Here is a 27,817-nt window from a genome sequence, read left to right as displayed (position 1 = left end):
GTGATCACTATAGGTGAATAGCCATGCCTTGAGGCGTTTTTTCCGGTATTTTTGCTGCTTGTGTGACATCACAGGAAATGACGTAGCTCAGTCATTAGACTGAGCTACGTCATTTCCTGTGATGTCCCACAGGGCATTTCTTGTGGGACTGGATTCGTTCCCAGGGATTCGAATAAAGAACCAACTCTTTTTCTTTACTATAGTGGCCTCGATAACGGGAACTGGTTCTCAAAAAGGGATTCGAGTCCATGGAATCGGTCCTTTTCTTATCGAACGGTTCTTTTCTTATCGAACAACCGGGAGAACCGGTTTCGAACATCATCCCTACCCTGTGGGCCAAGTTCCTTATTAAACTGTTGACGTCTCGCGGGCCAAATTGAAGACGTGTTGCACTTGGCCAGCGGGCCGTAGTTTGGACGCCACTGGCTCACGTCATTTCTTCCTCACAACATGAGACAGGGTGATTTGCTGATATTTAGATAAGATAAGAAGTCTCCGATTTGTCAACATAGTTTTACAAAGTTTGGATTTTTGGCGGAGATGTATTTTACTTCTTCATGTCCGTCCAGCTCTCTCGTGTTGTTTATTTGTAACATGCAACTTGCTATGCTGCTTTGACGAGCCCACCCTCCGGGTGTTGCTGAGATTTTAGTTGAGTGTTTTCGACGGTTGCAGTTTTTTTTTGTTAAGAGCAAAATCGGAGAACACAATGCGATTGGGAAGTTGCCGGAAACGGGATTGCCCGGCAAAAACGGGAAGGTTGACAAGGATACCTGTCAAAAAAAATATATATAAATATTTTTTTAAATAAATATATATATATATTTTTTTTTAATTAAAATAAAATCCCACATTTTTTGTGGCAGCCCACATTTTTTTCTTAATTTTTTTTTTTTAGATTTGATAATGTAAAATAAATGAATGTATTTAAAAACACTGTAGTCATACTCATGTTTGTTAAGACAAGCCCTCTTGGCAGTAACCTAGGCTGTGATTAGCTGCCTGAACTTTGCAAACTCCACCCTTTTGTTTACACTTTCTCACAACATAAACGGTTTACTTTGTTACACGCAATGTACGTTTTATATGTACGATAATAAACCACGACGGTATGCGAAGACCAGGGTGAACATGTTTGGTGGGGCTTACGAAAACCTATTTACAGTAACGCTCTATTATTTTTATTATTATTATTATTGTTATTATTATATCAATGCAGGCACACCTTTTAAACTTTGAGTTGGCCAAATGGATGATATAGTCATAAATTCAAACACAAGCAATAGGTTAACACCGGTCAAAGGATATCATGTTTAGTGTTAATTGTGGCGTAACGCCATGTTGTCTGTTAATAGGAGCAGGTGTCCATTTGATATTACCGCTGGATGTGTTTGTGCGAGAATGACGACAGTCTTTATACATTAGCAAGGATTAATTTTGAGCATCGTGTGTCTTGCCAGCGTCACTCAGTAGCCTCCTGATCACCCCATTCCCGTCACCCGGCTCCTCGCTGACCAGCAGCTGCGCATCCAGCTACCAACGCCGATGGCTGCGCAGCCAGACCACCAGCCTGGAGAATGGAGTCTTCCCTCGATGGTAAGGCACACACTCAAACACACACAGTTTATTTGTTTTGCACACGTTAACAAAGGTAAAATACATCACATGTTTACAGTAGGAACACTGCAAAAACTGAAATCTAAGTAAGATTAAAAAATATCTCAAATAAGGGTGATATTTGCTTATTTTCTGTCTGATAAGATAATTCTTCTCACTAAGCAGATTTTATGTTAGTGTTTTACTCGTTTTAAGGGTTTTGGTCCTAAATGATCTCAGTAAGATATTACAGCTTGTTGCTGGGATTTTATGACCTATATTGAGTAAAACATGCTTGAAACTAGAATATCAACTGTTGCAAAGCTGTGTCATCAACTACTTTTTTAAAGTAATAATTTCTTATTTCAAGCATATAAAAAAAAAATCATGACTTTGACACAATTGTGTCTCATAATTAAAACAGATGACAGCCAAATGGACTTTGCTGTTTTATTTTCAATGAAACAATATAAAGTACGTATTCATATAGTAGTACAGTTGTTATTAGTGAGAATATACTTATTTTAAGGTATTTTTGGCTTCATTGAGGTTAGCTAAATTTTACTTGTTTTAGAAAGCCAAATTTTCTTGTCCTATTGGCAGATAATTTTGCTTAGTTCAAATAAAATACCCCTAATTTTTGTATTTTTTTTTCTTGTTTTTGAACACTGACTTTTTGCAGTTAAGAAGCAGAGTTTAATTAATCATTTGTCCACTTCTTCTGTTTAAATAGTGTGTGTTTGTAAGAATTGCACACAAAAAATAAATTTGGAAAAAAAATACTGTTAATGATCAAAACAATTTATAAATATAAAAAAGAGGAACATAATTAAAAATAACAAAACAAGTAAATAAAGTAGTAAAAAAACGAATGAAAAATTGTCTAAAGTATAAATAGATGCAGGATATAGATTAAGCCAGGGGTGTCCAAAGAGCAGCCCGTGGGCTTACGGCCAGCAGCTAATTTTCTAACGGCCCGCGGCACTTGGTAGTTTATTTATAGTTTATTACTTCTTTGGTCAGTGGTCAACAAAATAAACAAACAGTTTTACATTCATAAATTGACAATTTTACAGACTGAAAGAGTTTAGGCTGAAGTTGAGCACTTATTTAGCCTAACCCTATAAACAATCTCAAATAAAGTTAAAAGTTAAAGTACCAATGATTGTCACACACACACTAGGTGTGGCGAAATTATTCTCTGCATTTGACCCATCACCCTTGATCACCCCCTGGGAGGTGAGGGGAACAGTGAGCAGCAGCTGTGGCCGCGCTCGGGAATCATTTTTGGTGATTTAACCCCCAATTCCAACCCTTGATGCTGAGTGCAAAGTAGGGAGGCAATGGGTCCCATTTTTATAGTCTTTGGTATGACTCGGCCGGGGTTTGAACTCACAACCCACCGATCTCAGGGCGGACACACAAGATGAGCTTCATAGAAATATGAAATTTCCTTTACAAAACATATTATAAATGCACCTTGTACACAACTTTAACACTGTTCAAATATATACACACAGTAAAGACAGACAAACAGTTGTGAAATATCCCTGTGCATGTGTTGGTTAAACAGTTGTACCAATAATATACTATATACAAACACTTATTGTTATGTTATGTTATGTTATGTTATTTTCATTTATTATGCGCCCTCCAAAACTGTTAGATCAGCCCTCTTCCATTATTATTTATATCCCACATTTAATTTTGTAATCAACATTGGTCATAGTATTAACTACTGGTGTTGATTCAGGAGTAATGTAATTTTCCAAGACATTCTAAAAGTACAATTTAAAAAAACCAACAGGTAAATCTATTGAGAAAAAGTTGCAATGTTGACTCTAATAAGACAAAGTTGCCATGGATGCTGATTTTATTTTTCAAAACCGTCTCTGTTTGAAAAATAATGATGAATCAAAATCGATGTTATGAATTACAGACCTATTGAAGGCTCCAATTACTTCACATCAAGTATGCCACTTTGAAATATTTTTTGGGGGAAAGTATTGCATATTTTGTGTTTGCGCCACATATTTGACAAAAAGGGAATAAAATAAACAAAAAGAACAGAATAAAATATTTAAAAAAAACTTCTAATCAACGTATAGATTAGAAGTGTTAAAAGTCAAAAAAAATGTTTTAATTCTAACACTTTTGTGAGTGGGGCGCTTTTAGATCCTTGATCATTTTAGTGTTGTTGTTGTTGTTGTTTTTTAAACAGTCATTGCTCTGAAAATAATAATGAATTGTTGGTAATTATTGAACTGTGAAAGGCTCCAATTAGTTCACATCAAATATTCCACTTTGAGATTTTGGATGGGAAATATTGCGCATTTTGTGTTTTTGCCATACAAAATTGTGTTTTCTTTGACAAAAAGTGCATAAATTATTAAGAAAATATACATGTATCTTTATATCAACATATAGACCTGAAGAGGATCTGCAGGTTTACTGTTAATGTTGAATAAAGAATGTAAAAAAATAATAATATATAACTTATTGTTAACATTTTTATGACTATATGCCTATGGGTCCCTGGGAACAAACTTGAGGGGCCTAGTGGTTATAGCAGTGGTTCTTAACCTTGTTGGAGGTACCGAACCCTACCAGTTTCATATGCACATTCACCGAACCCTTCTTTAGTGAAAAAAATAAAATAAAATTTCAAATTCAAGAAAAAGTTATATGTTTTTGGTAACACTTTAGTATGGGGAACATATTCTAAGTAACAAAGACTTAATTTAGAGTTTTTTGGACACTAGGGGAACATATTCTAAGTAACAAAGACTTAATTTAGAGTTATTCGGTTAGGGTGAGGGTTAGGGCCAGAGTTAGAGGGTTGGGGTTATAATAAGGCCATGCCGAATAAGGCATTAATAAGTACTTAATAATGACTAGTTAAGAGCCAATATGTGACTAATTTGCATGTTAATAAGCAACTAATTAATGGTGACTATGTTCCCCATACTAAAGTGTTACCATGTTTTTTTACTGGTGCACAAAATGAACGGTGCATGAACATCACCTTGTTCAAATTACACACCTGCAAATCAGTCTGACTTCTGCTGTTGCCGTATCCGTAATACGCCGATAGGGAGAAGTTTGTATTTACACGATGAGTCGGGTGTGTCTTGACCTCCGCCGAACCCCTGAGCCCGACTCTCCGAACCCCTAGGGTTCGATTGAACCCAGGTTAAGAACCACTGGGTTAGAGTATCCGCCCTGAGATCGATAGGTTGTGCGTTCAAACCCCAGCCGAGTCATACCAAAGACTATAAGAATGGGACCCATTACCTCCCTGCTTGGCACTCAGCATCAAGGGTTGGAATTGGGGGTTAAATCACCAAAAATGATTCCCGGGCGTGGCCACCGCTGCTGCCCACTGCTCCCCTCACCTCTCAGGGGGTGAACAAGGGGATGGGTCAAATGCAGAGGACAAATTTCACCACACGTAGTGTGTGTGAGACAATCATTGGTACTTTAACTTAACTTTAAAGGTTTTTAAAGGTAAAAAAAAATCTACCGTATATATTGTATTGGTTTTGACAATGGAAAATATCAAAATGGCCCCCGCATCAATTAATTTTTCAGTGTGCGACTCTCAGTGGATTAAGCAATACCTTAATTATGATAACTCATACACCCAGCATATATATATATATATGTATATATATATATATATACACACACAGAACTTTCATACATATACACACAGAACTTTCCTCCAGAAGGTCTTATCTTTGTCCATGTGATATCAGATGAAACAAAAATTGAGCTGTTTGGCCACAATACCCAGCAATATGTTTGGAGGAGAAAAGGTGAGGCTTTTAATCTCAGGAACACCACACCTACCGTCAAGCATGGTGGTGGTAGTATTATGCTCTGGGCCTGTTTTGCTGGCAATGGAACTGGTGCTTTACAGAGAGTAAATGGGACAATGAAAAAGGAGGATTACCTCCAAATTCTTCAGGACAATGTAAAATCATCAGCCCGGAGGTTGGATCTTGGGCGCAGTTGGGTGTTCCAACAGGACAATGACCCCAAACACACGTCAAAAGTGGTAAACAAATGGCTAAATCAGACTACAATTAAGGTTTTAGAATGGCCTTCCCAAAGTCCTGACTTAAACGTGTGAACAATGCTGAAGAAACAAGTCCATGTCAGAAAGCCAACAAATTTAGCTGAACTGCACCAATTTTGTTAAGAGGAGTGGTCAAAATATCAAGCAGAAGCTTGTGGATGGCTACCAAAAGCGCCTTATTGCAGTGAAACTTGCCAAGGGACATGTAAGCAAATCTTAACATTGCTGTATGTATACTTTTGACCCAGCACATTTGCTCACATTTTCAGTAGACCCATAAAAAATTCATAAAAGAACCAAATTTCATGAATGTTTTTGTGACCAACAAGTATGTGCTCCAATCACTCTATCACAAAAAAATAAAAGTTCTAGAAATTATTGGAAAATCAAGACAGCCATGACATTATGTTCTTAACTTTTGACCACAACTGTATAAACACTAACCCTACAGACAAAGCTTTCAAGTTCACACTGTACTGTTTTGGGCACCTTTTTGCGGAGCGACAGACACAAAAAAAGGGGCTAGAATCTGTCTCTGGTCTCTCAGCAGAACTCTGTGTCTCTCGTCCACGAGCAGGTCGGTGGAGGAGAGCTTCAACATGTCCGACGAGAGCGGCGGGCAGAGCCTGGGCGCGGCACGCAAGAAGAAGATCGCCATCGGGGTCATCTTCACGCTGTCCACAAACCCCGAGGAGAACAACCGCTTCCAGGACTTCTTTTTCTCCCACTTTCCGCTCTTCGAGAGCCACATGAACAAACTCAAGAGCGCCATCGAACAGGTGAGTGACGGAAGTGGCCAGTTCCATACCTTCGAATCAAACCCAACTTTGTTTATAAATATAGCACTTTTCATCCACAAAAGGCTTAAAACAAACATCAGTTACCCCTCTATACAAATTAATAAAAATACTAGCTTGAAAAAGACATGCACCTGGGGATAAGTTGATTGGCAACACTAAAAAAATTGTATGTGAATGTGAGTGTGAATGTTGTCTGTCTATCTGTGTTGGCCCTGCGATGAGGTGGCGACTTGTCCAGGGTGTACCCCGCCTTCCGCCCGATTGTAGCTGAGATAGGCTCCAGCGCCCCCCGCGATCCCAAAAGGGAATAAGCGGTAGAAAATGGATGGATGGATGGATGGACTAGCTTGAAATCTAAGAATGTAACAAAAGTAAGATGTAGAAATTAACTTAATTGGTTCTTGAACAGTATTTGTATAGGGAAGAAAATTTGTCCATGTAGCTGAGATAGGCATATGAAACAATGTTAATATAAATAATTGGTTCCAGCCTTGACAAAAGTCCATATTTTAGTGAAGGTTTGTACGCTTTGAAGACAATATAAAGTGCTATACATTACTGTATATCAAACAAACATAAGTTGGTGATAGTGTTGTCCCGATACCAATATTTTGGTACCTTTTACCAAAATTATTTTTATACTGTTCGCTACTTTTCTAAATAAAGGGGACCACAAAAAATGGCATTATTGGCTTTGTTTTAACAGAAAAAATATTTTTGGGTGTAATAATAGATCTCATGTAAAAATATACAACATATTGTAGCAAGAAACACGTCAATAATGAATAAAGCAAAACATGTTCAAGACCAAAAATCGCTTCATGTTCTTTACTGCTCGCTAGTGTTACCATATCTGAGTTATTGTGTCGAAATATGGGGAAACAACTACAAATGTGCGCTTCATTCACTAACTGTGTTACAAAAAAGATCAATTACAATAATACATAATGTTGGATATAGAGAACATACAACATACTTATTTATTAAATCATAATTATTAAAATTCAACGATTTGGTGCATTTGCAAACATGCAAAGCAAACTATAATCTGCTAGCCAAGAATGTACAACAATTCTTCTCAACAAAAGAGGAGAAATATAACCTTAGAGGAATCTCTAATTTAAAACATTTGTACGCTCATACAACAGTTAAAACTTTTAGTATATCAGTATGTGGAATTAAATTATGGAACGGATTAACCAAAGAAATAAAACAAAGCACCAATAAGATTCAGTTTAAGAGACTGTTTAAACTACAAGTGTTCACAAAGTACACAGAACAAAATTATGATGAACATCTTGAACCCTTTTTGATGAACATCTTGAACCCTTCACTCCCTCGCTTTCCTTTTGGCTCTTGCTGCCTTTTCTCTAAATCAGGGGTACCCAAACGTTTCGCCTTCAGGGGGCAAACTGAAAATGTGCCTATGGTCCTAGGGCCACACAGCGATTTTTACCATGCAACAGTGAGGAATTTAGCCTCATACAACCATATGTAAATATAAGTCGTGTGCCTAGTTAAAGGCCTACTGAAATGCGATTTTCTTATTTAAACGGGATTAGCAGGTCAATTCTATGTGTCATACTTGATCATTTTGCAATATTGCCATTTTTTTGCTGAAAGGATTTAGTAGAGAACATCGACGATAAAGTTCGCAACTTTTGGTCGCTGATAAAAAAGCCTTTCCTCTACCGGAAGTAGCAGACGAGTAGCGTGACGTCACAGGTTGTGGAGCTCCTCACTACTGCACATTGTTTACAATCATGGCCACCAGCAGCGAGAGCGATTCGGACCGAGAAAGCCACGATTTCCCCATTAATTTGAGCGAGGATGAAAGATTCGTGGATGAGGAAAGTGAGAGTGAAGGACTAGAGGGCAATGGGAGCGATTCAGATAGGGAAGATGCTGTGAGAGGCGGGTGGGACCTGATATTCAGCTGAGATTGACTAAAACAGTAAATAAACACAAGACATACAGTATATATACTCTATTAGCCACAACACAACCAGGCTTATATTTAATATGCCACAAATTAATCCCGCATAACAAACACCTCCCCCCTCCCGTCCATATTACCCGCCAATACAACTCAAACACCTGCACAACACACTCAATCCCACAGCCCAAAGTACCGTTCACCTCCCCAAAGTTCATACAGCACATATATTTCCCCAAAGTCCCCAAAGTTACGTACGTGACATGCACATAGCGGCACGCACGTACGGGCAAGCGATCAAATGTTTGGAAGCCGCAGCTGCATGCGTACTCACGGTACCGCGTCTGCGTATCCAACTCAAAGTCCTCCTGGTAAGAGTCTCTGTTGTCCCAGTTCTCCACAGGCCAATGGTAAAGCTTGACTGTCATCTTCCGGGAATGTAAACAATGAAACACCGGCTGTGTTTGTGTTGTTGCTGCAGTTGGCCGCAATCCACCGCTTCCCACCTACAGCTTTCTTCTTTGCTGTCTCCATTGTTCATTGAACAAATTACAAAAGATTCACCAACACAGATGTCCAGAATACTGTGGAATTTTGCGATGAAAACAGACGACTTAATAGCTGGCCACCATGCTGTCCCAAAATGTCCTCCACAATCCGTCACGTCACGCGCTGACGTCATCATACCGAGATGTTTTCAGCAGGATATTATGCGCAAAATTTAAAATCGCACTTTATAAGTTAACCCGGCCGTATTGGCATGTGTTGCAATGTTAAGATTTCATCATTGATGTATAAACTATCAGACTGCGTGGTCGGTAGTAGTGGGTTTCAGTAGGCCTTTAAGTAAACATTTTTGCTATTTCCAAGTAGTAACTGTAACCAGTTCCTTCTAAATCAGGGGTGTCAAAGGTACGGCCCAAACAGGTTTGAACCGGCACGCAGGATGAGTTTGATAAGTATAAAAATGAGCTGACATTTTTGAATGAAAGAAACTGCTCTTCTAAATGTATGCTGAAATAATTTGAATATTCTTCTAACTTTGTGTGATTAATGAAATGAGTCCGAGTTTTGTTGTAGATGATGCTGCATGTGTACAGAATAAACTATATGATGTTAGTACATCAGTTGAAGAAAATGGGTAAATTACATGAACATCCTGTACGGTAATTTGATTTTGATATTTTTTATTACATATTCCACCTTGCTGAAAGTGTGTTATGTCATCCTGCAGGCCATGAAGCTGAGCCGGCGATCAGCTGACAGCAGCCAGAGGGCCTTGGCTTACAGCCGCATGGTGGACGGGCTGAACGATTTCAGGTAGACCACAATGACTAGTAATTAATGATACTGAAATGATCATCATGTAGCACTACTTCTATAACCTTTGAGGGATATCAAAACTATCGCACCGCCATGACAATAATCCACATAATTACGGAAAAAACGTAGCTTTACTTACTTTATTCTAACACAATTGTATTCTTTTTTTTACACACTTCTATCCTTTTCTTTCCCTGGAGGAAAATATGTACCTGAAATGATCATCATGTAGCACTACTTCTATAACCTTTGAGGGATATCAAAACTATCGCACCGCCATGACAATAATCCACATAATTACGGAAAAAACGTAGCTTTACTTACTTTATTCTAACACAATTGTATTCTTTTTTTTACACACTTCTATCCTTTTCTTTCCCTGGAGGAAAATATGTAACCTGGTACAAGTGAGAAACAGAAAGTAAACAAACTATCAGTAAATGTTCAGATGTGGACAAAGGGATAGGATTTAATTAGCTTTGGTTCTTCCTACTCCTTTTCAGACATCATGACTTGCACTAACGTTTGATGTACCGTACCTAATGTAATTTTGTTAAATGTCTTTAAGGAATTTTGTTTATCCTTCCCAATCCTTATGTTGGACAAAAACACGTGTTTTTCTTTTTTATGTATTTTAACTGGTAATAAACACGAGCAAGAGTCTGCTAACAGTGGAGCCAGTGGGAGTCGCTCTATTGCACCTATAAAGCGCTCTAAAAAGCATCCAAAAACTTAATCAAGTATGTATGTGTGGAAGTCGCTTCACAGGAGCCAAGCGTGCCGTTTTTAACAGTTTTAATGCATATAGGTTTTTATCAAAGTCTTTCTCTCCAATAGAACGTGACTTTTCAGTCACGTCCGTATCCTCTCTCTCTCTCTCTCTGCTCCCGGCCGCTAAAAAAAAAAATCCAAGATGGCGGCGCGCACAGACGCAGCGGCTTACGGCTCTCCATTTCAGTGCTCTTTCTTCCTTCTTTTCTTCATGTTTTTTTTCCTTTTGTGCACCACCTGTACTGCAAACACCCGGTACACCCGCCAGTCACTCTTGGATATCGGTAACTCGCACCAGATATCTGTTTCGAGCGACTTTCACCACGAGCACAACATCCCAGATGACATAGCGAGAGCACAGGGCTCTCCGTGGTTTGTTGTCGGGTCTGGGAGACGGCGCAGACGGAGGAGGGAGAGGAAGCAGAAGCGTGGCCGCAGGTCCGGCGTCTTGCTCAGGCTTAGGAAACAACCCCACAAGCCACCTCTACCGAGCCTGTTCCTCTCTAATGCCAGATCCCTTGTACAGAAGATGGACGACCTGGAGTTACAACTTGCTGGAAACCGCTATGTTCGGGACTGTTGTGCTATGATTATCACCGAAACCTGGCTTCACCCGGAAATACCCGATGCTAGCATGCAGCTAGCCGGACGCACTCTGCTCCGCCGGGACAGAACTAAGGACTCCGGTAAGAGCAGAGGAGGGGGGCTCTGTATCTACGTGCATGAGAACTGGTGCAACAACGGGACAATCACTGAACAGCACTGTTGCCCGGACGTGGAGTACATGTCTGTTAGATGTCGGCCTTTTTTTCTCCCGAGAGAGCTGTCTGTTGTTATCATCACGGCTGTGTATATTCCACCGGACGCCAAAGTAAACACAGCGCTCTCTTTTCTGCTGAACACCGTCAACGAACAGCAGCGGGCCCACCCCGACGGTGTTCATATCATAGCAGGGGATTTTAATAAGGCCAATCTGAAGACTGTACTCCCTAAGTTCTACCAGCACGTGAAGTGTTCTACAAGGGGCAAGAACACCCTGGACCACGTGTATACCAACATAAAGCACGCGTACAGAGCTACACCCCTCCCCCAGCTTGGACAGTCAGACCATCTTTCCCTCCTGCTCTCTCCTACCTACACCCCCATCAGACGCCAGGCCAGGCCTATCACAAAGACTGTTATGACCTGGCCTGACGATGCACTCCCCAAACTTCAGGACTGCTTCCAACACACAGACTGGGACCTCTTCCAACAACAGGAGCTGGAGACAGCCACAGGAACGGTGCTGGACTACATAAAGTTCTGCATCGGGAATGTGACTGTGGAAAAAACCATCCGGGTTTACCCCAACAAGAAACCCTGGATGACCAGCCAGGTCCGCACACTCCTCAGGGCCCGCGACGCAGCCTTCAGGTCAGGGGACAGGGCACTGTACAGTGTTGCTAGAGCCGACCTGAAGAGAGGGATTAAAAAAGCAAAGGCGGACCACAGGAGGTGCATAGAGTCCCATCTGTCCAGCAAAAACTCACGGGAGGTGTGGCGGGGCATTCATGACATCACGAACTTCAGAGGCTGCAATATGACAACTGCGGATCAGAGTGCGACACTGGCGGAGGAGCTTAACTGTTTCTTTGCCCGTTTCGAAACCCCCCAGCGACACTCATCTGCTCCAGCCCTTCCCCCGCCCCCACCGGGCTCCGGCGCCACTCCACTCACTGTACAGGAGCACAGTGTCAGACGAGTGCTCCTGGCTGTGAACCCCAGGAAGGCTACCGGACCAGACGGAGTACCTGGAAAGGTGCTCAGGACGTGCGCCCACCAGCTCGCTCCCCCCCTCACCAGGATCTTCAACCTCTCCCTGGCTCAGGCAGTCATCCCATCCTGCCTGAAGTCATCTACAATAATCCCGGTGCCGAAGAAGTCTCCCATCACCAGCCTGAATGATTACCGACCAGTGGCCCTCACTCCGGTAATCATGAAGTGCTTCGAGCGACTTGTTCTCCAGCACATCAAGGACCATACCCCTCCAGACTTCGACACCCACCAGTTCGCATACCGGGCGAACAGGTCCACAGAGGACGCCATCGCTGTTGCTCTCCACTCTACTCTGAACCACCTGGAGCAGCAGCAGAGCTACGTCCGGATGCTCTCTGTGGACTATAGCTCTGCCTTCAATACAATAATCCCGGACAGACTCTGCAATAAACTGGACACTCTTGGCCTCCCCCCTCTCACAAACGCCTGGATAAGGGACTTCCTAACGGACCGACCCCAGAATGTGAGACTTGGCACGCACCTCTCATCCTCCCGCACGCTGAGCATCGGCTCCCCACAGGGCTGTGTGCTGAGCCCCCTCCACTACTGCCTTTACACCCATGACTGCAGTCCGGCCCACAGTGACAACCTTACCGTCAAGTTCGCCGACGATACCACAGTGGTCGGGCTCATCTCCAGGGGTGACGAGGCTGCCTACAGAGAGGAGGTCCTGAAGCTGACGGCCTGGTCTTCGGAGAACAACCTCGTTCTCAACACCAGCAAGACCAGAGAGATCATCGTCGACTTCAGGAGGAGCAGCACCGACCCTGCCCCCCTCTACATCAACGGCGAGCGTGTAGAGAGGGTCCACACCTTCAGGTACCTTGGAGTCCACATCTCTAATGACTTCTCCTGGATAGTCAATACCACATCAATCATCAAGAAGGCTCAGCAGCGGCTACACTTCCTTAGAGTCCTCGGGAAGTACAACCTGAAGCCTGACCTGCTGCTGACCTTCTACCGCTCGTCCATCGAGAGCCTGCTGACCTACTGTATTACGGTATGGTACGGCAGCTGCACTGCAGCAGACAGGGAGAGGCTGCAAAGAGTGGTCAAGACGGCTCAGAAGATCATCGGCCGCCCTCTCCCCTCTCTGACGGACATCTACACCTCCCGCTGCCTCAACAGAGCCAGTGCCATCATCAAGGACAGCACCCACCCTGGCTCTGACCTGTTACACCTGCTGCCCTCTGGGAAGTGCTACAGGTGCATTAAAACCAAAACAAACAGGCTAAAGAACAGCTTCTTCCCCAGGGCCATAACCATCCTGAACGGACTGCCCCATTGTCCCTCATAACTGCTTTCTCTTCGGTGCAATAACCCATTCCACCAACCACCCTGTTTTTGTTTTGTTTTTTTTCATGTATATATTCATTTCACACCATATTCATTGCACTTCTACATTTTTTATATTTTTATATATTTGCACATTGTTTTTCTAGCATGCACACATCGCACTGTATGGAATGGCCTCAATCTCGTTACCTTGCGTAATGACAATAAAGCTGATTCTGATTCTAACTGTTAAAGACAACAGATGATTAGATTACCACGTATTACCTGTGAAATCTAATCGCCTGCCAGCTGTGTCTTGCACGCCCCCATCTGATGGTGCTCTGTCCTCAGCACCATGGACAAAGGCGGTGACCTTTGCTCCTGCAGCCAACGCTGACATCTCCCCCCACAATATGTAATGTAGTAACATTCATATTAACATTTAATATTTCCCTATTTTGCTCATTTTAAGCGTATTCATTTCACAGACGCATCACAACGTCCACTTTTTCCTTAACAACATTACTAATCATGGCAGACTTCATGAGCGACAACAAAGACTACTTTGGGACAAAAGATGACCCCGAACCTCATTTTTGATCCTGAATGTAAGAAAGATCTACAAGTTTTAGAACCTGTGTGCTCAACAAAACCAGCTTTAGTGAAACACAAAGCATCGTGTAGCAGTATTGCTAAGTGCTAAACATGAAACACAAACTATGAACATAATAAAACAATCACTTACTGTACAATGTCTGCTACCACTTGGATGCCGACTGATGGGATGTTTATATCTTCCCGTTTAGATGAATATTTAATCATAAAAAAGGTGGGTGCAAAAAAGCGTCCTTTTGTGTCTTCTCGCCATTTTCGGGTCTCAGGCCAAGGCCACCTGCTCTGTGGCCTTGTGGTTAGAGATCAGTAGGTCGTGAGTTCAAACCCTGGCCGAGTCATACCAAAGACTTTAAAAATGGGACCCATTACCTCCCTGCTTGGCACTCAGCATCAAGGGTTGGAATTGGGGGTTAAATCAGCAAAATTATTCCCGGGCGCGGCCGTGGCTGCTGCTCACTGCTCCCCTCACCTCCCAGGGGGTGATCAAGGGTGATGGGTCAAATGCAGAGGGAAATTTCACCACACCTAGTGTGTGTGTGACAATCATTGGTACTTTAACTTTAAGTTGGATGTCAAAGTTACCCAACTTCCCAGTTTATGTCCACAATCTTGTACTATCCAGGTGAGAGGCATGATTTATAATGGAGAATTAACTTTGACCAACTCAGAGGCGATGCAGCAGCTCAGTATGTCAATACAGTTAGCTCTCTGTGATCACGGCGCCGCTAAAAGTAGTTTGTCTGCGTTAGCGCTTATAATAACAATATCGCTAATACTTGGTTAATATTCAGGTCATGACATGTAAAGGGAGTATTGTTGGCGCTTTTTGCATGTATTTTTTTAGAGGACTCTATGGTTGCAAGGAAATACTCCCATTAGCTGCATTGTTAGCCACATCGTGCTTGGCATATTTTACAATTTACATTGCATAAACATTGTCTTACATAAGGATTGTGAATGATAGGCAACATTCCCAAAAAAGTGCAGTTCCCTTTTTAAAAATTCAATGTTTTGTCACCTATAACAATGGTATGGTAGCGTTTACATTTTAACCTCAACGGTACCAGTTCCCAATACCTGGGAATTCTTAACAGGAGTAATTTTTGGTACAGTGCTTCCTAAAGGGTAAGTGCACGGGGCCTGAAGGCAACAGTTGACGCGTGGATGAGGCCCTGTAGCCGTCATTAAGCGTTCAAGAATAGCCCCACGCTGGCTTGTACTTCCCATACATTTATTTTTACTCCCCAGTCCATAAATCTTCACATAGTCCAGGTAACGTTCTCACTTTCTCCCTTCCGTACGGCTTGGAAAGCACTCGCAGTGTTTCCACATGCCAACAGTTATTGCTTTATGGCCGGGGGTTGTGTTTCAGTTAGGTTAGTTTTTACACGTTATAACATGACTACTGTATTCTCCGGACTATAGAGCGCACCCACTAAATTTTAGAGGGGAAACATATTGTTCCATTTATTAGCCGCACCGCAGATATAGAGTCGCGATCAAAAGTTTACACACACTTGTAAAGGCCTACTGAAATGTAATTTTCTTATTTAAACGGGGATAGCAGGTCCAATCTATGTGTCATACTTGATCATTTCGCGATATTGCCATATTTTTGCTGAAAGGATTTAGTAGAGAACATCGACGATAAAGTTCGCAACTTTTGGTCGCTGATAAAAAAGCCTTGCCTGTACCGGAAGTAGCAGACGAGTAGCGTGTTGTCACAGGTTGTGGAGCTCCTCACATCTGCACATTGTTTACAATCATGGCCACCAGCAGCGAGAGTGATTCGGACCGAGAAAGCGACAATTTCCCCATTAATTTGAGCGAGGATGAAAGATTTGTGGATGAGGAAAGTGAGAGTGAAGGACTAGAGGGCAGTGGGAGCGATTCAGATAGGGAAGATGCTGTGAGAGGCGGGTGGGACCTGATATTCAGCTGGAAATGACTAAAACAGTAAATAAACACAAGGCATATATATACTCTATTAGCCACAACACAACCAGGCTTATATTTAATATGCCACAAATTAATCCCGCATAACAAACACCTCCCCCATCCCGTCCATATAACCCGCCAGTACAACTCAAACACCTGCACAGCACACTCAATCCCACAGCCCAAAGTACCGTTCACCTCCCCAAAGTTCATACAGCACATATATTTCGCCAAAGTCCCCAAAGTTACGTACGTGACATGCACATAGCGGCACGCACGTACGGGCAAGCGATCAAATGTTTGGAAGCCGCAGCTGCATGCGTACTCATGGTACCGCGTCTGCGTATCCAACTCAAAGTCCTCCTGGTAAGAATCTCTGTTGTCCCACTTCTCCACAGGCCAATGGTAAAGCTTGACTGTCATCTTCTGGGAATGTAAACAATGAAACACCGGCTGTGTTATCCGGCACAACAGTCAGGGGGTGCATTCTACGGCAGGGGTGCGTTATACGACACAACACCTGCCGCAATCCACCGCTTCCCACCTACAGCTTTTTTCTTTGCTGTCTCCATTGTTCATTGAACAAATTGCAAAAGATTCACCAACACAGATGTCCAGAATACTGTGGAATTTTGCGATGAAAACAGACGACTTAATAGCTGGCCACCATGCTGTCCCAAAATGTCCTCTACAATCCGTGACGTCACGCGCAGGCGTCATCATACCGAGACGTTTTCAGCAGGATATACCGCGCGAAATTTAAAATTGCACTTTAGTATGCTAACCCGGCCGTATTGGCATGTGTTGCAATGTTAAGATTTCATCATTGATATATAAACTATCAGACTGCGTGGTCGGTAGTAGTGGGTTTCAGTAGGCCTTTAAAGAACATAATGTCATGGCTGTCTTGAGTTTCCAATACTTTCTACAATTCTTATTTTTTTGTGATAGAGTGATTGGAGCACATACTTGTTGGTCACAAAACGCATTCATGAAGTTTGGTTCTTTTATGAATTTATTATGGGTCTACTGAAAATGTGACTAAATCTGCTGGGTCAAAAGTATACATACAGCAATGTTAATATTTGGTTACATGTCCCTTGGCAAGTTTCACTGCAATAAAGCGCTTTTGGTAGCCATCCACAAGCTTCTGGTTGAATTTTTGACCACTCCTCTTGACAATTTTGGTACAGTTCAGCTAAATTTGTTGGTTTTCTGACATGGACTTGTTTCTTCAGCATTGTCCACACGTTTAACTGGACTTTGTGAAGGCCATTCTAAAACCTTAATTGTAGCTTGATTTAGCCATTCCTTTACCACTTTTGACGTGTGTTTGGGGTCATTGTCCTCTTGGAACCATACTTGCCAACCCTCCCGATTTTCCCGGGAGACTCCCGAATTTCAGTGCACTTCCCGAAAATCTCCCGGGGCAACCATTCTCTCGAATTTCTCCCGATTTCCATCCGGACAACAATATTGGGGGCGTGCCTTAAAGGCATTGCCTTTAGCGTCCTCTACAACCTTGTCGTCACATCCGCTTTTCCTCCATACAAACAGCGTGCCGGCCCAGTCATATAATACTGTATATGCGGCTATTACACACACATAAGTGAATGCAAGGCATACTTGATCAACAACCATACAGGTCACACTGAGGATGGCCGTATAAACAACTTTAACACTGTTACAAATATGCGCCACACTGTAAACCCACACCAAACAAGAATGACAAACATATTTCGGGAGAACATCCGCACCGTAACACAACATAAACACAGCAGAACAAATACCCAGAACCCCTTGCAGCACTAACTCTTCCGGGACGCTACAACACACACCCCTCGCTACCACCAAACCCCGAGCCCCCCAAAATCCGCCCCTCCCCCCCATCTTCCGAATTCGGAGGTCTCAAGGTTGGCAAGTATGCTTGGAACACCCAACTGCGCCCAAGACCCAAAGTACGGGCTCATGATTTTTGTTCGTCCTGAAGAATTTGGAGGCAATCCTCCTTTTTCATTGCGAAATGAGTCATTTACACGGAAATATATTTGTAAATGTTTATTTACATACCTTAATTGTTTACAAACAGTGTCTGTAACACAGCAGTAAAACGGCTGATCAAACAAAACAGAAGTCATCGTCATGGACGCACTCGCTGCGTAAGTTAGCTCTCCAATCAGCTAAACAGACTCAATAACTCCATGGTGACCTCCTGGTGAATTTACTAAAGATTTGTTTAAACTGAAACAATACAAAAAGAATGCCATTGTAAGTTAACAACACAGACACTCATAAACATGCTAGCGTATTAGCTAATGCTAACAACGCTGGCTTCATTACATTATGATACCGTCGGACATCACACATGGGATGGTTTGGTTAGTAAACATTGTTTTAGTTATATTGTAAAACTTACATACGAATGAAGAATTTATACGAGTAGAAACTCTATTGACGGCTAGAAGACAGAACGGCACTTTTACTTCCGGTTCAAAGCTCAGTCTAAACAGAAGGGCACTGCAGCATCTCCAATGAGAAAACTCGTCTAAAAGATGGCGCCGTAGCACAAACAACACACATTTTCAGTGTATTTAGATAGATAGTACTTTATTGCGTGGCGCACTTGGGAGAGTTGAGGGTTCCTGGTTCGATCCCCACCTTCTACCAACCTCGTCACGTCCGTTGTGTCCTTGAGCAAGACACTTCATCGTGGTTAGGGCCTTGCATGGCAGCTCCCGCCATCAGTGTGTGTGAATCGGTGAATGTGGAAATAGTGTCAAAGTGCTTTGAGTACCTTGAAGGTAGAAAAGCGTTATACAAGTACAACCCATTTACCATTTATTAATTCCTTCATATAGATAGTTAGTATTTGCTTTATTTAAAAAATTTTTTTAGACTATATGCATTATGGCCGTCAGCGAAAAAAAATCCATAATTAGCCGCACTGTTTTATAAGCCGCAGGGTACTAAGCGTAGGAAAAGATGGCGGCTCATAGTCCAGAATTTGATGATATATTATTAGTATACATTGAGTACCGCCTGAATGCAGCTGGGATAGGCTCAAGCACCCCCCGCGACCCCGAAAGAGACAAGCGGTAGAAAATGGATGGATGGATGGATGGATGCAGTATTTGTGTTTCCAAGCATGTAGTTTTTCAAAACATTTTTGTTTGCTGGCCACTCTGGCTTGGTGGATCCCGATATAGACGCCTTTGACTTTTATGCGCACGTGCTCTGGCCAAGTGAACAGCTTATCTTTGTCAGCATGCGTGGGCATGTTGGGCACCCTCCAACCCTACCCACGTCAGAGCGGCGTGGGCGTGCGAGGGCAGGAGAGGTGAGAGAGAGAGAGAGAGACTCCCTTTTGTAATGTTCCATGAAGTCAAAGGCAAAGGCCATCACGCCTAAATTTAGACGCCGCGTGAAAAGTGAGAGTTTGTGTTTTGTTTGTTTCCTCCTGGTTTGCGATGACGTTTCTGTTTGCCGGCGCCACCCCAGGTAGGCGCGCTGACAGCGGGCGTACGACTTTGTGCGACCGTCAGGGGACCTCAGGCGGGCTGCCAGCTGCTGCACAAATGTAGACTCTTTAATTCCATTAGTGGAAACACTCATCGCAATATCGATTAGTTTGGTTGTCCCTCCCCTTCCACGGTGTAGCCAAGATGGCAACTCTTGACCATTTAAAACAGGTGTGTCCAAACTTTTTCCACTGACGGCCACACACTGAAAAATCAAAGCATGCGGCGACGTTTTGATATTTTGCATTTTCAAAACCAATACGATAAAAATATACTTTCTTAAATTGGAAAAAAAAAACAGCCTGTTTTGTGATAGTTTGGGTGCATTATCGTGCTAATATAAGGAATTATGTATCCCACCGATTAACATTAAAAAATAGATCCATTGAAGATAAATAACTTATACTGTACTGTAGGCAGGTTAGGGTGAGTAAATCAAGCGCTTCTTTTCTCCTAATCGTGTCCTAAAATCCCTCTGAGCTAATTGTAAACAAACATGGCGTCATTCGTTTTGGACTTTTTCACTGTTTCAGAGGAATACATGCATATTTTGTATTTTCAAAACCAATACGATAAAAATATACTTTCTTAAATTGAAAAAAAACCAGCCTGTTTTGTGATAGTTTGGGTGCATTATCGTGCTAATATAAGGAATTATGTATCCCACCGATTAACATTAAAAAATAGATCCATTGAAGATAAATAACTTATACTGTACTGTAGGCAGGTTAGGGTGAGTAAATCAAGCGCTTCTTTTCTCCTAATCGTGTCCTAAAATCCCTCTGAGCTAATTGTAAACAAACATGGCGTCATTCGTTTTGGACTTTTTCACTGTTTCAGAGGAATACATGCATATTTTGTATTTTCAACAGCAATACGATAAAAATATACTTTCTTAAATAGAAAAAAAACTGCCTGTTTTGTGATAGTTTGGGTGCATTATCATGCTAATATAAGGAATTATGTATCACTCCGATTAAAACATAAAAAAATAGATCCATTAAAGAGAGATTACTTATACTGTACTATAGACAGGTTGGGGTGAGTAAATCAAGCGCTTCTTTTCCCCTAATCGTGTCCTAAAATCCCGCTGAGCTAATTGTAAACAAACATCGCGTCATTTGTTTTGGACTTTTTCACTGTTTCAGAGGAAGACAAGGATATGTTGCATTTTCAAAACAAATACAATAAAAATATACTTTCTTAAATAGAAAAAAACCAGCCTGTTTTGTGATAGTTTGGGTGCATTATCATGCTAATATAAGGTATTATGTATCGCAACGATAAACATTAAAGACATTAACATTAAAAATAGATCCATTGAAGAGAAATTACTTATACTGTACTATAGGCAGGTTAGGGTGAGTAAATCAAGCGCTTCTTTTTCCCTAATCATGTCCTAAAATCCCCCTGAGCTAATTGTAAACAAACATGGCATCAATCGTTTTGAACTTTTTCACTGTTTCAGAGGAAGACAAGCATATTTTGCATTTTCAAAACAAATACAATAAAAAATACACTTTCTTAAATTGAAAAAAACAGCATGTTTTGTGATAGTTTGGGTGCATTATCATGCTAATATAAGGAATTATGTATCACACGATTAACATTAAAAAATAGATCCATTGAAGAGAAATTATTATACTGTACTATAGGCAGGTTAGGGTGAGTAAATCAAGCACTTCTTTTTCCTTAATCATGTCCTAAAATCCCCCTGAGCTAATTGTAAACAAACATGGCGTCAATCGTTTTGGACTTTTTCACTGTTTCAGAGGAAGACATGCTTTTATGTTTTTATGTTTTTATTTATTCTATTTTAATTATTATTTTTTTTATCGTGTTGTGTTTGTGTTGTGTTGTGTTTGCTCGGTACTCGTTTTATCTTTTAACCTGTTCATTGTACAGCACTTTGGCTACCCCTGTGGTAAATTTTAAATGTGCTTTATAAATAAAGTTGATTTGATTTGATTTGATTTGATATTTTGCTTTTTCAAAACAAATACAATAAAAATATACTTTCTTAAATAGAAAAGAAACAGCCTGTTTTGTGATAGTTTGGGTGCATTATCATGCTAATATAAGGAATTATGCATCACACCGAAAACATAAAAAATAGATCCATTGAAGAGAAATTACTTATACTGTACTATAGGCAGGTTAGGGTGAGTAAATCAAGCGCTTCTTTTTCCCTAATCATGTCCTAAAATCCCCCTGAGCTAATTGTAAACAAACATGGCATCAATCGTTTTGGACGTTTCACTGTTTCAGAGGAAGACATGCTGCGTGCTATTTGCACCAAATGTTCTGCAAAAACATTGTGCTTCAACACATCAAGCCTTATCGGCCACCTGCAATGCCAGCATCGCTAGGACGGTGTTTTGGAAGCCTACAAAGTCTATCCATCAACTAATTTTCTTCTGCTTGTCCCTAATAGTATTTGTAGAATACTGGTCCCGGTACCAAAATTATTTTGATACTTGTTGGTATTTTTCAACACTTTTCTAAATAAAGGGGACCACAAAAAATAGCCTTATTGGCTTTATTTTCACAAACAATCTTAGGGTACATTAAACATATGTTTCTTATTGCAAGTTTGTCCTTAAATAAAATAGTGAACATACAAGACAACTTGTCTTTTAGTAGTAAGTAAGCAAACAAACGCTCCTAATTTAGTCTGCTGATATATGCAGTAACATATTGTGTCATTTTCCATTCTATTATTTTGTCAAAATTATGGTAGAAAATTAATTATTAATCTACTTGTTCATTTACTGTTAATATCTGCTTACTTTCTCTTTCAACATGCTCTATCTACACTTCTGTTAAAATGTAATAATCACTTATTCTTCTGTTTGGATGCTTTAAATTAGTTTTGGATGATACCACAAATTTGGGCATCAATCCGATACCAAGTCGTTACAGGATCATACATTGATCATATTCAAAGTACTCATGTGTCCAGGGACATATTTCCTGAGTTTATAAACATAATATACATTTAAAAAAAAAGATGTTGTGATGCCCAAAATATCGACGTAATTATAGTAGCATCGGCTAGATACACTCCTGTACTTGGTATCATTACAATGGATGTTAGGTGTAGATCCACCAATTGCGATTGTTTACATTTTGACGCCGGTGAGCTACGGTGTTTAGCGAAGCATGTTTAGCTATTCCTCGTCCTGCAGGGTTGATACTTGTAAGAAACTTACTTTATTTGTCGCCATGGAGGCGAGGATTAGTGATTTAGAAGTAGCTAAAACACTGCAGATGGACATTGCCATATCTTAAAGCACCTCTTCCTGAGGGCGTTTCAGTGTTATAACTTCACCTTTATCGTTAGTTTTTATGCCAAAATGCGTCCGTTCTCCCTTTTCTGTCTACACTGTGTCTGCTTGTAAGTACTCCGTGTGTGTGCGCTCTCGAACATGCTCCTCTGCTCGTAAACAAACAATGACAGGACGTGAAGACGACGGGGGGGCGGACCAGTACTTTTTAGAGGCGGTATAGTACCGAATATGGTTCATTAGTATCGTGGTACTATACTAGTAATAACTCTTAGTACTGACCGTGTGCTAAAGAGGTGAGACACACAGAGTGAGTAGTGTGTCTTGTCATTGTAGTGATTCACATAGCAGCTCGGACTTATACAGATGCAGAGATTCCCCCCTCCGTGTCCAATCTTGGCCTGCGGCCGAGTCGTGCCCCCCCTGCCCCCATGGAAACTCCAGGCCTTCTCGACCATTCTGGCATGTTGCACGCCAGTGTGGGCGTGTAATGTGTGCGGGCCTGGCCAGGGTCTCCACAGTGAGGCTCTGTCAACTGAAACGTCTTGTTTACCCGTACAGACAATAACGCGTCTGTTCTGCTCCCTCCCTGCCCCCTCCTCTCCAGGATGACCATATGCGACCTCTACAGCATGCCCAGGGTGGCAGAGCCCGTCTGGCTGAAGATGATGTCGGGAGCGTCGGAGAAAAACCACCTGTGTAGTCTCTTCATGCGGGAGTTCTCTCTGCTGATGGAGCAGGCCTCCAAGAACCAGTTAAGTGACCCGTGTCCCCGCAACGCACGCACACAAACACACACACACACACACACACACACACACACATTCTTGTATTTGTTACCTTCTTGAAACCTCTGAAAAATCCCTCTTTAGGACCACCCTTTGTAGATATATAAAGATGTGTATTTACAAAATTAATAATATATACATACTATGCAAATATAAAAAAGCTTGTTGTGAAAAATAAGTTGGAATTTCACAAGAAAAACTTAGAATTTTGGCAGTATTATAATAAAAGTTGTCATTTTACTCGACGCAAGTCAAAATTCTACAAGAAAAACTGAACATTTGTGCAATATTATGATAAAAGTTGGAATGTTACTCAATAACAGTCGCAGTTTTACAAGAAAAGCCTAACATTTTGACGATTTTATGAAAAGAGTCGTAATTTTACCCGACGAAAGTCACAATTTTTATAGGAAAACTTTTACATTTTGCCAATATTATAATAATAATCGGAATTTTACCTGGCAAAATGATGACAAAGGTCATAATTTTACTCCAAAAATGTCACGATTTTACAAGAACAACAAAAAAATTGGCAATATTGTGATCCATCCATCCATTTTCTACCGCTTATTCCCTTTGGGGTCGCGGGGGGTGCTGGAGCCTATCTCAGCTACAATCAGGCGGAAGACGGAGTACACCCTGGACAAGTCGCCACCTCATCGCAGGGCCAACACAGATAGACAGACAACATTCACACTCACATCCACACACTAGGGCCAATTTAGTGTTGCCAATCAACCTATCTCCAGGTGCATGTCTTTGGAGGTGGGAGGAAGCCGGAGTACCCGGAGGGAACCCACGCAGTCACGGGGAAAACATGCAACCTCCACACAGAAAGATCCCGAGCCAATATTGTGATAAAAGTCTGAATTTCATATGACAAATGTCACCATTTTGGATTAAAAAGTAATAATTTTACTTTAAAAAAGTCATAATTTTACGAGAAAATATTGCGGTGTTACAGAAACAGAAAGAATATAAGAAATCGTTCCCAATTTTATAAGAAAAAAGTCGACACATTGTGAGAAAAAGACTGCTTTTAGTAATTTTTTATTTTTTTTATTTTTTGTTTGTAATTGGTTTTATTTACTTCAAGTTATTACAGTATGTCTCTATATACATATTTATTTAATTTGTTTATTAATTTTCATTTCAATTTCTTACACACTTATTACTAGAGATGTCCGATAATGGCTTTTTTGCCGATATCCGATATTCCGATATTGTCCAACTCTTAATTACCGATTCCGATATCAACCGATACCGACATATACAGTCGTGGAATTAACACATTATTATGCCTAAGTCTGTTGTGATGCCCCACTGGATGCATTAAACAATGTAACAAGGTTTTCCAAAATAAATCAACTCAAGTTATGGAAAAAAGTGCCAACATGGCACTGCCATATTTATTATTGAAGTCCCAAAGTGCATTATTTTTTTTAACATGCCTCAAAACAGCAGCTTGGAATTTGGGACATGCTCTCCCTGAGATAATCCTGACACCTACTACAACTATGGGAAATACTATACTTTGACTTTCACAAAGTGCATTATTTTTTTTAAACATGCCTCAAAACAACAGCTACAAAAACAATGAAGGCACACAGCTTCAGTCCAGGGTATACTAGAGTAATAAAGTAAACAATAACATAGTCCTCATTTAGTGCAAGACTGTGTGGTACTACTTTTTTTCGGTGTTTGCTTTTCATCCATCTTCAGCTTGTATTCATCGTGTATCTCCTTATGATTCTTGAAGAGGTGGGAGATCAAATTGCTCGTCTTGGTTTCTCCTCGCCTAACCAACTTTTTGCAGTCATTGCAAATTGCCAGTTTTTTATCCGTCAGAGGCACTTTAAAATAATCCCAAACCATAGACATGGTGTCGTTAGTCAGTCACCAAGCAAGCTCGCTTGTTAGCCACGGCTACAGCACCGGCAACAATACACTCTTGTTGTTGTTATGCTCCGCTCGCGACGGTTTGATGAGGTCATCAAGCGTCGCCAATAAACCTCTCATGCTGCAGTCCTGCTGCAACTCCTGTGTTGTGTGTGGGAGAGGGGAGGGGCTGCTGACTGGGAGACGCAACTGCTCTGTACTTATGTCCGTGTACCGCTCCGTACAGCGGCGTTTTAAAAAGTCTTTAATTTTACTTTTTGAAACCGATACCGATAATTTCCGATATTACATTTTCAAGCATTTATCGGCCGATAATATCGGCAGGCTGATATTATCGGACATCTCTACTACTGGCCAAACGGGAAGCACTTCAAATTTTTACACACACTTGTTATTTCATATGTTGACCAGAGTGGGAGCACTTTTAAAACCGACACACAGTCAATTTGAAAAATCCCTCCTTTTTGGGACCACCCTAATTGTGATAGATTTCACCACCAGGGGTGCAAATGAGATCTCTATTTTTTTGTTTTTTGTAATGTGCTTAAGGCTGATGACAAACAAGTCACGGACCACAGATGGCCCCTGTGCCGCACTTTGGGCAACCCAGCTGTAGAAGCTAACTGTTAAAGGCCACTATAGTCTTAGTACCGTAGTGTATTTGTTCATCCTTTGGTAACATATGGGACGCGGGTTGTCTTACGTCAGCACCGGAAGTCATAAAATCAGCTGTTCACCTGGCGGGTTTTTTCGGGGATGAATAGGGAAGTCCTTTAGCTGCCGTCTTGTTTTATCATATATTGCTGCCTTTGCACCTGTCAATGTTTACTTTTGTATGCACATCAAAATCAAGAAAAAAATCCTGACTTTGGAGCAATGTTCACGGACTCTAGTATTTGGCTCTCTATTAGATGCAATGGTTTTCCGTATTGGGACCATGATTTCGGTCCTCATATGGAAGGTACTTTTCCTTGTTGATGTCTCAAAGGGTAGCAATACAAGAACACACACACACTAGTGCCACCACAACACTGCCATGTGTCTTCCCCTTTAGGGCTGACTGAGCACATCCCTGCCAGTCACAATTAGCTGATTGTTGCCCCTTACAAATATGGCCGACCGCCGCCGTTTGTGTGCATGAATGAATTGGTAGCAAGGCCTCGTATTGAACACACGCGCTCGTATTCAACGCCATGTGTGGAGCTTGAAGTGTGTATGATTTAGGCAACTTCATCACTTTCCTACAATGTAAATGTACCTCCACCAAGGTGTGGCTTTGTTATTGCAAATCTTGCAGCCTACAATTGTTAGGTTTCGGAAGGATTTTAGTTGTTTAGGTTTGGTTTATGTCACAAATACATTTACACCAGTAAAACATATGAATTCTCCAGATATGATACCTATGCTGTCTTTACGTTAAAGTGGGGACGGCGTGGCGAAGTTGGTAGAGTGGCTGTGCCAGCAATCGGAGGGTTGCTGGTTACTGGGGTTCAATCCCCACCTTCTACCATCCTAGTCACGTCCGTTGTGTCCTTGGGCAAGACACTTCACCCCTTGCTCCTGATGGCTGCTGGTTAGCGCCTTGCATGGCAGCTCCCGCCATCAGTGTGTGAATGTGTGTGTGAATGGGTGAATGTGGAAATACTGTCAAAGCGCTTTGAGTACCTTGAAGGTAGAAAAGCGCTATACAAGTATAACCCATTTATAATTTATCATTATAAAGTAGAATGGTAATTGATTTTTTTTGGTGACACCTAGTGGTCACAATAATTAATTAAGTCAAGCTCATGACGCAGTAAGTTAAATGATGTAGACACGTTTGTTACTGGAGACTTTGTATATATATACAACTGTAATGATTTGGTACTTGTTTGTATTGACAAATGTGCTGGTTTATTGTTCAATGATTATTTTCTATGTCTAGCTTGTGTGCTATTGTGTGCTTAGCTGTTGTGTAGCTGCCTGTCGCCTAGCATGTTTACCTTATGTAAATGACTTTAGTAAAATAGAAAAAATTTGCCTTTTGGAGGACATTTAGATGTCTAGCTTTGCGCAAGTAAACACTGTTTGTATCGCACATGATATCGCGCACAGATACACACGCTGCAGGACTGCTTGTATCGCACATGATATCACACAGAAGTAAACACGCTGCAGGACTGCTTGTATCGCACA

The 27,817-nt window shown here is 41.3% G+C and overlaps 1 protein-coding gene across 2 annotated transcripts in view; it reads left to right on the top strand.

Moving 5' to 3' along the window:
* fnip1 (folliculin interacting protein 1) overlaps nucleotides 1-27,817 on the top strand; it is a 138,161-nt gene that overhangs the window by 83,500 nt on the left and 26,844 nt on the right. For both annotated transcript variants that reach the window (XM_061934209.1, XM_061934201.1), the window contains 4 exons: nucleotides 1,461-1,596; nucleotides 6,255-6,456; nucleotides 9,648-9,733; nucleotides 23,563-23,709. In XM_061934209.1, the coding sequence (XP_061790193.1) occupies nucleotides 1,461-1,596; nucleotides 6,255-6,456; nucleotides 9,648-9,733; nucleotides 23,563-23,709 (571 nt within the window). The remainder of the gene's footprint in view (nucleotides 1-1,460; nucleotides 1,597-6,254; nucleotides 6,457-9,647; nucleotides 9,734-23,562; nucleotides 23,710-27,817) is intronic.

Source organism: Nerophis lumbriciformis, linkage group LG03 (assembly GCF_033978685.3).
Source record: "Nerophis lumbriciformis linkage group LG03, RoL_Nlum_v2.1, whole genome shotgun sequence".
In the NCBI taxonomy this organism is placed as follows: Eukaryota; Metazoa; Chordata; class Actinopteri; order Syngnathiformes; family Syngnathidae; genus Nerophis; species Nerophis lumbriciformis.
This window is presented reverse-complemented; position numbering and strand designations above follow the sequence as displayed.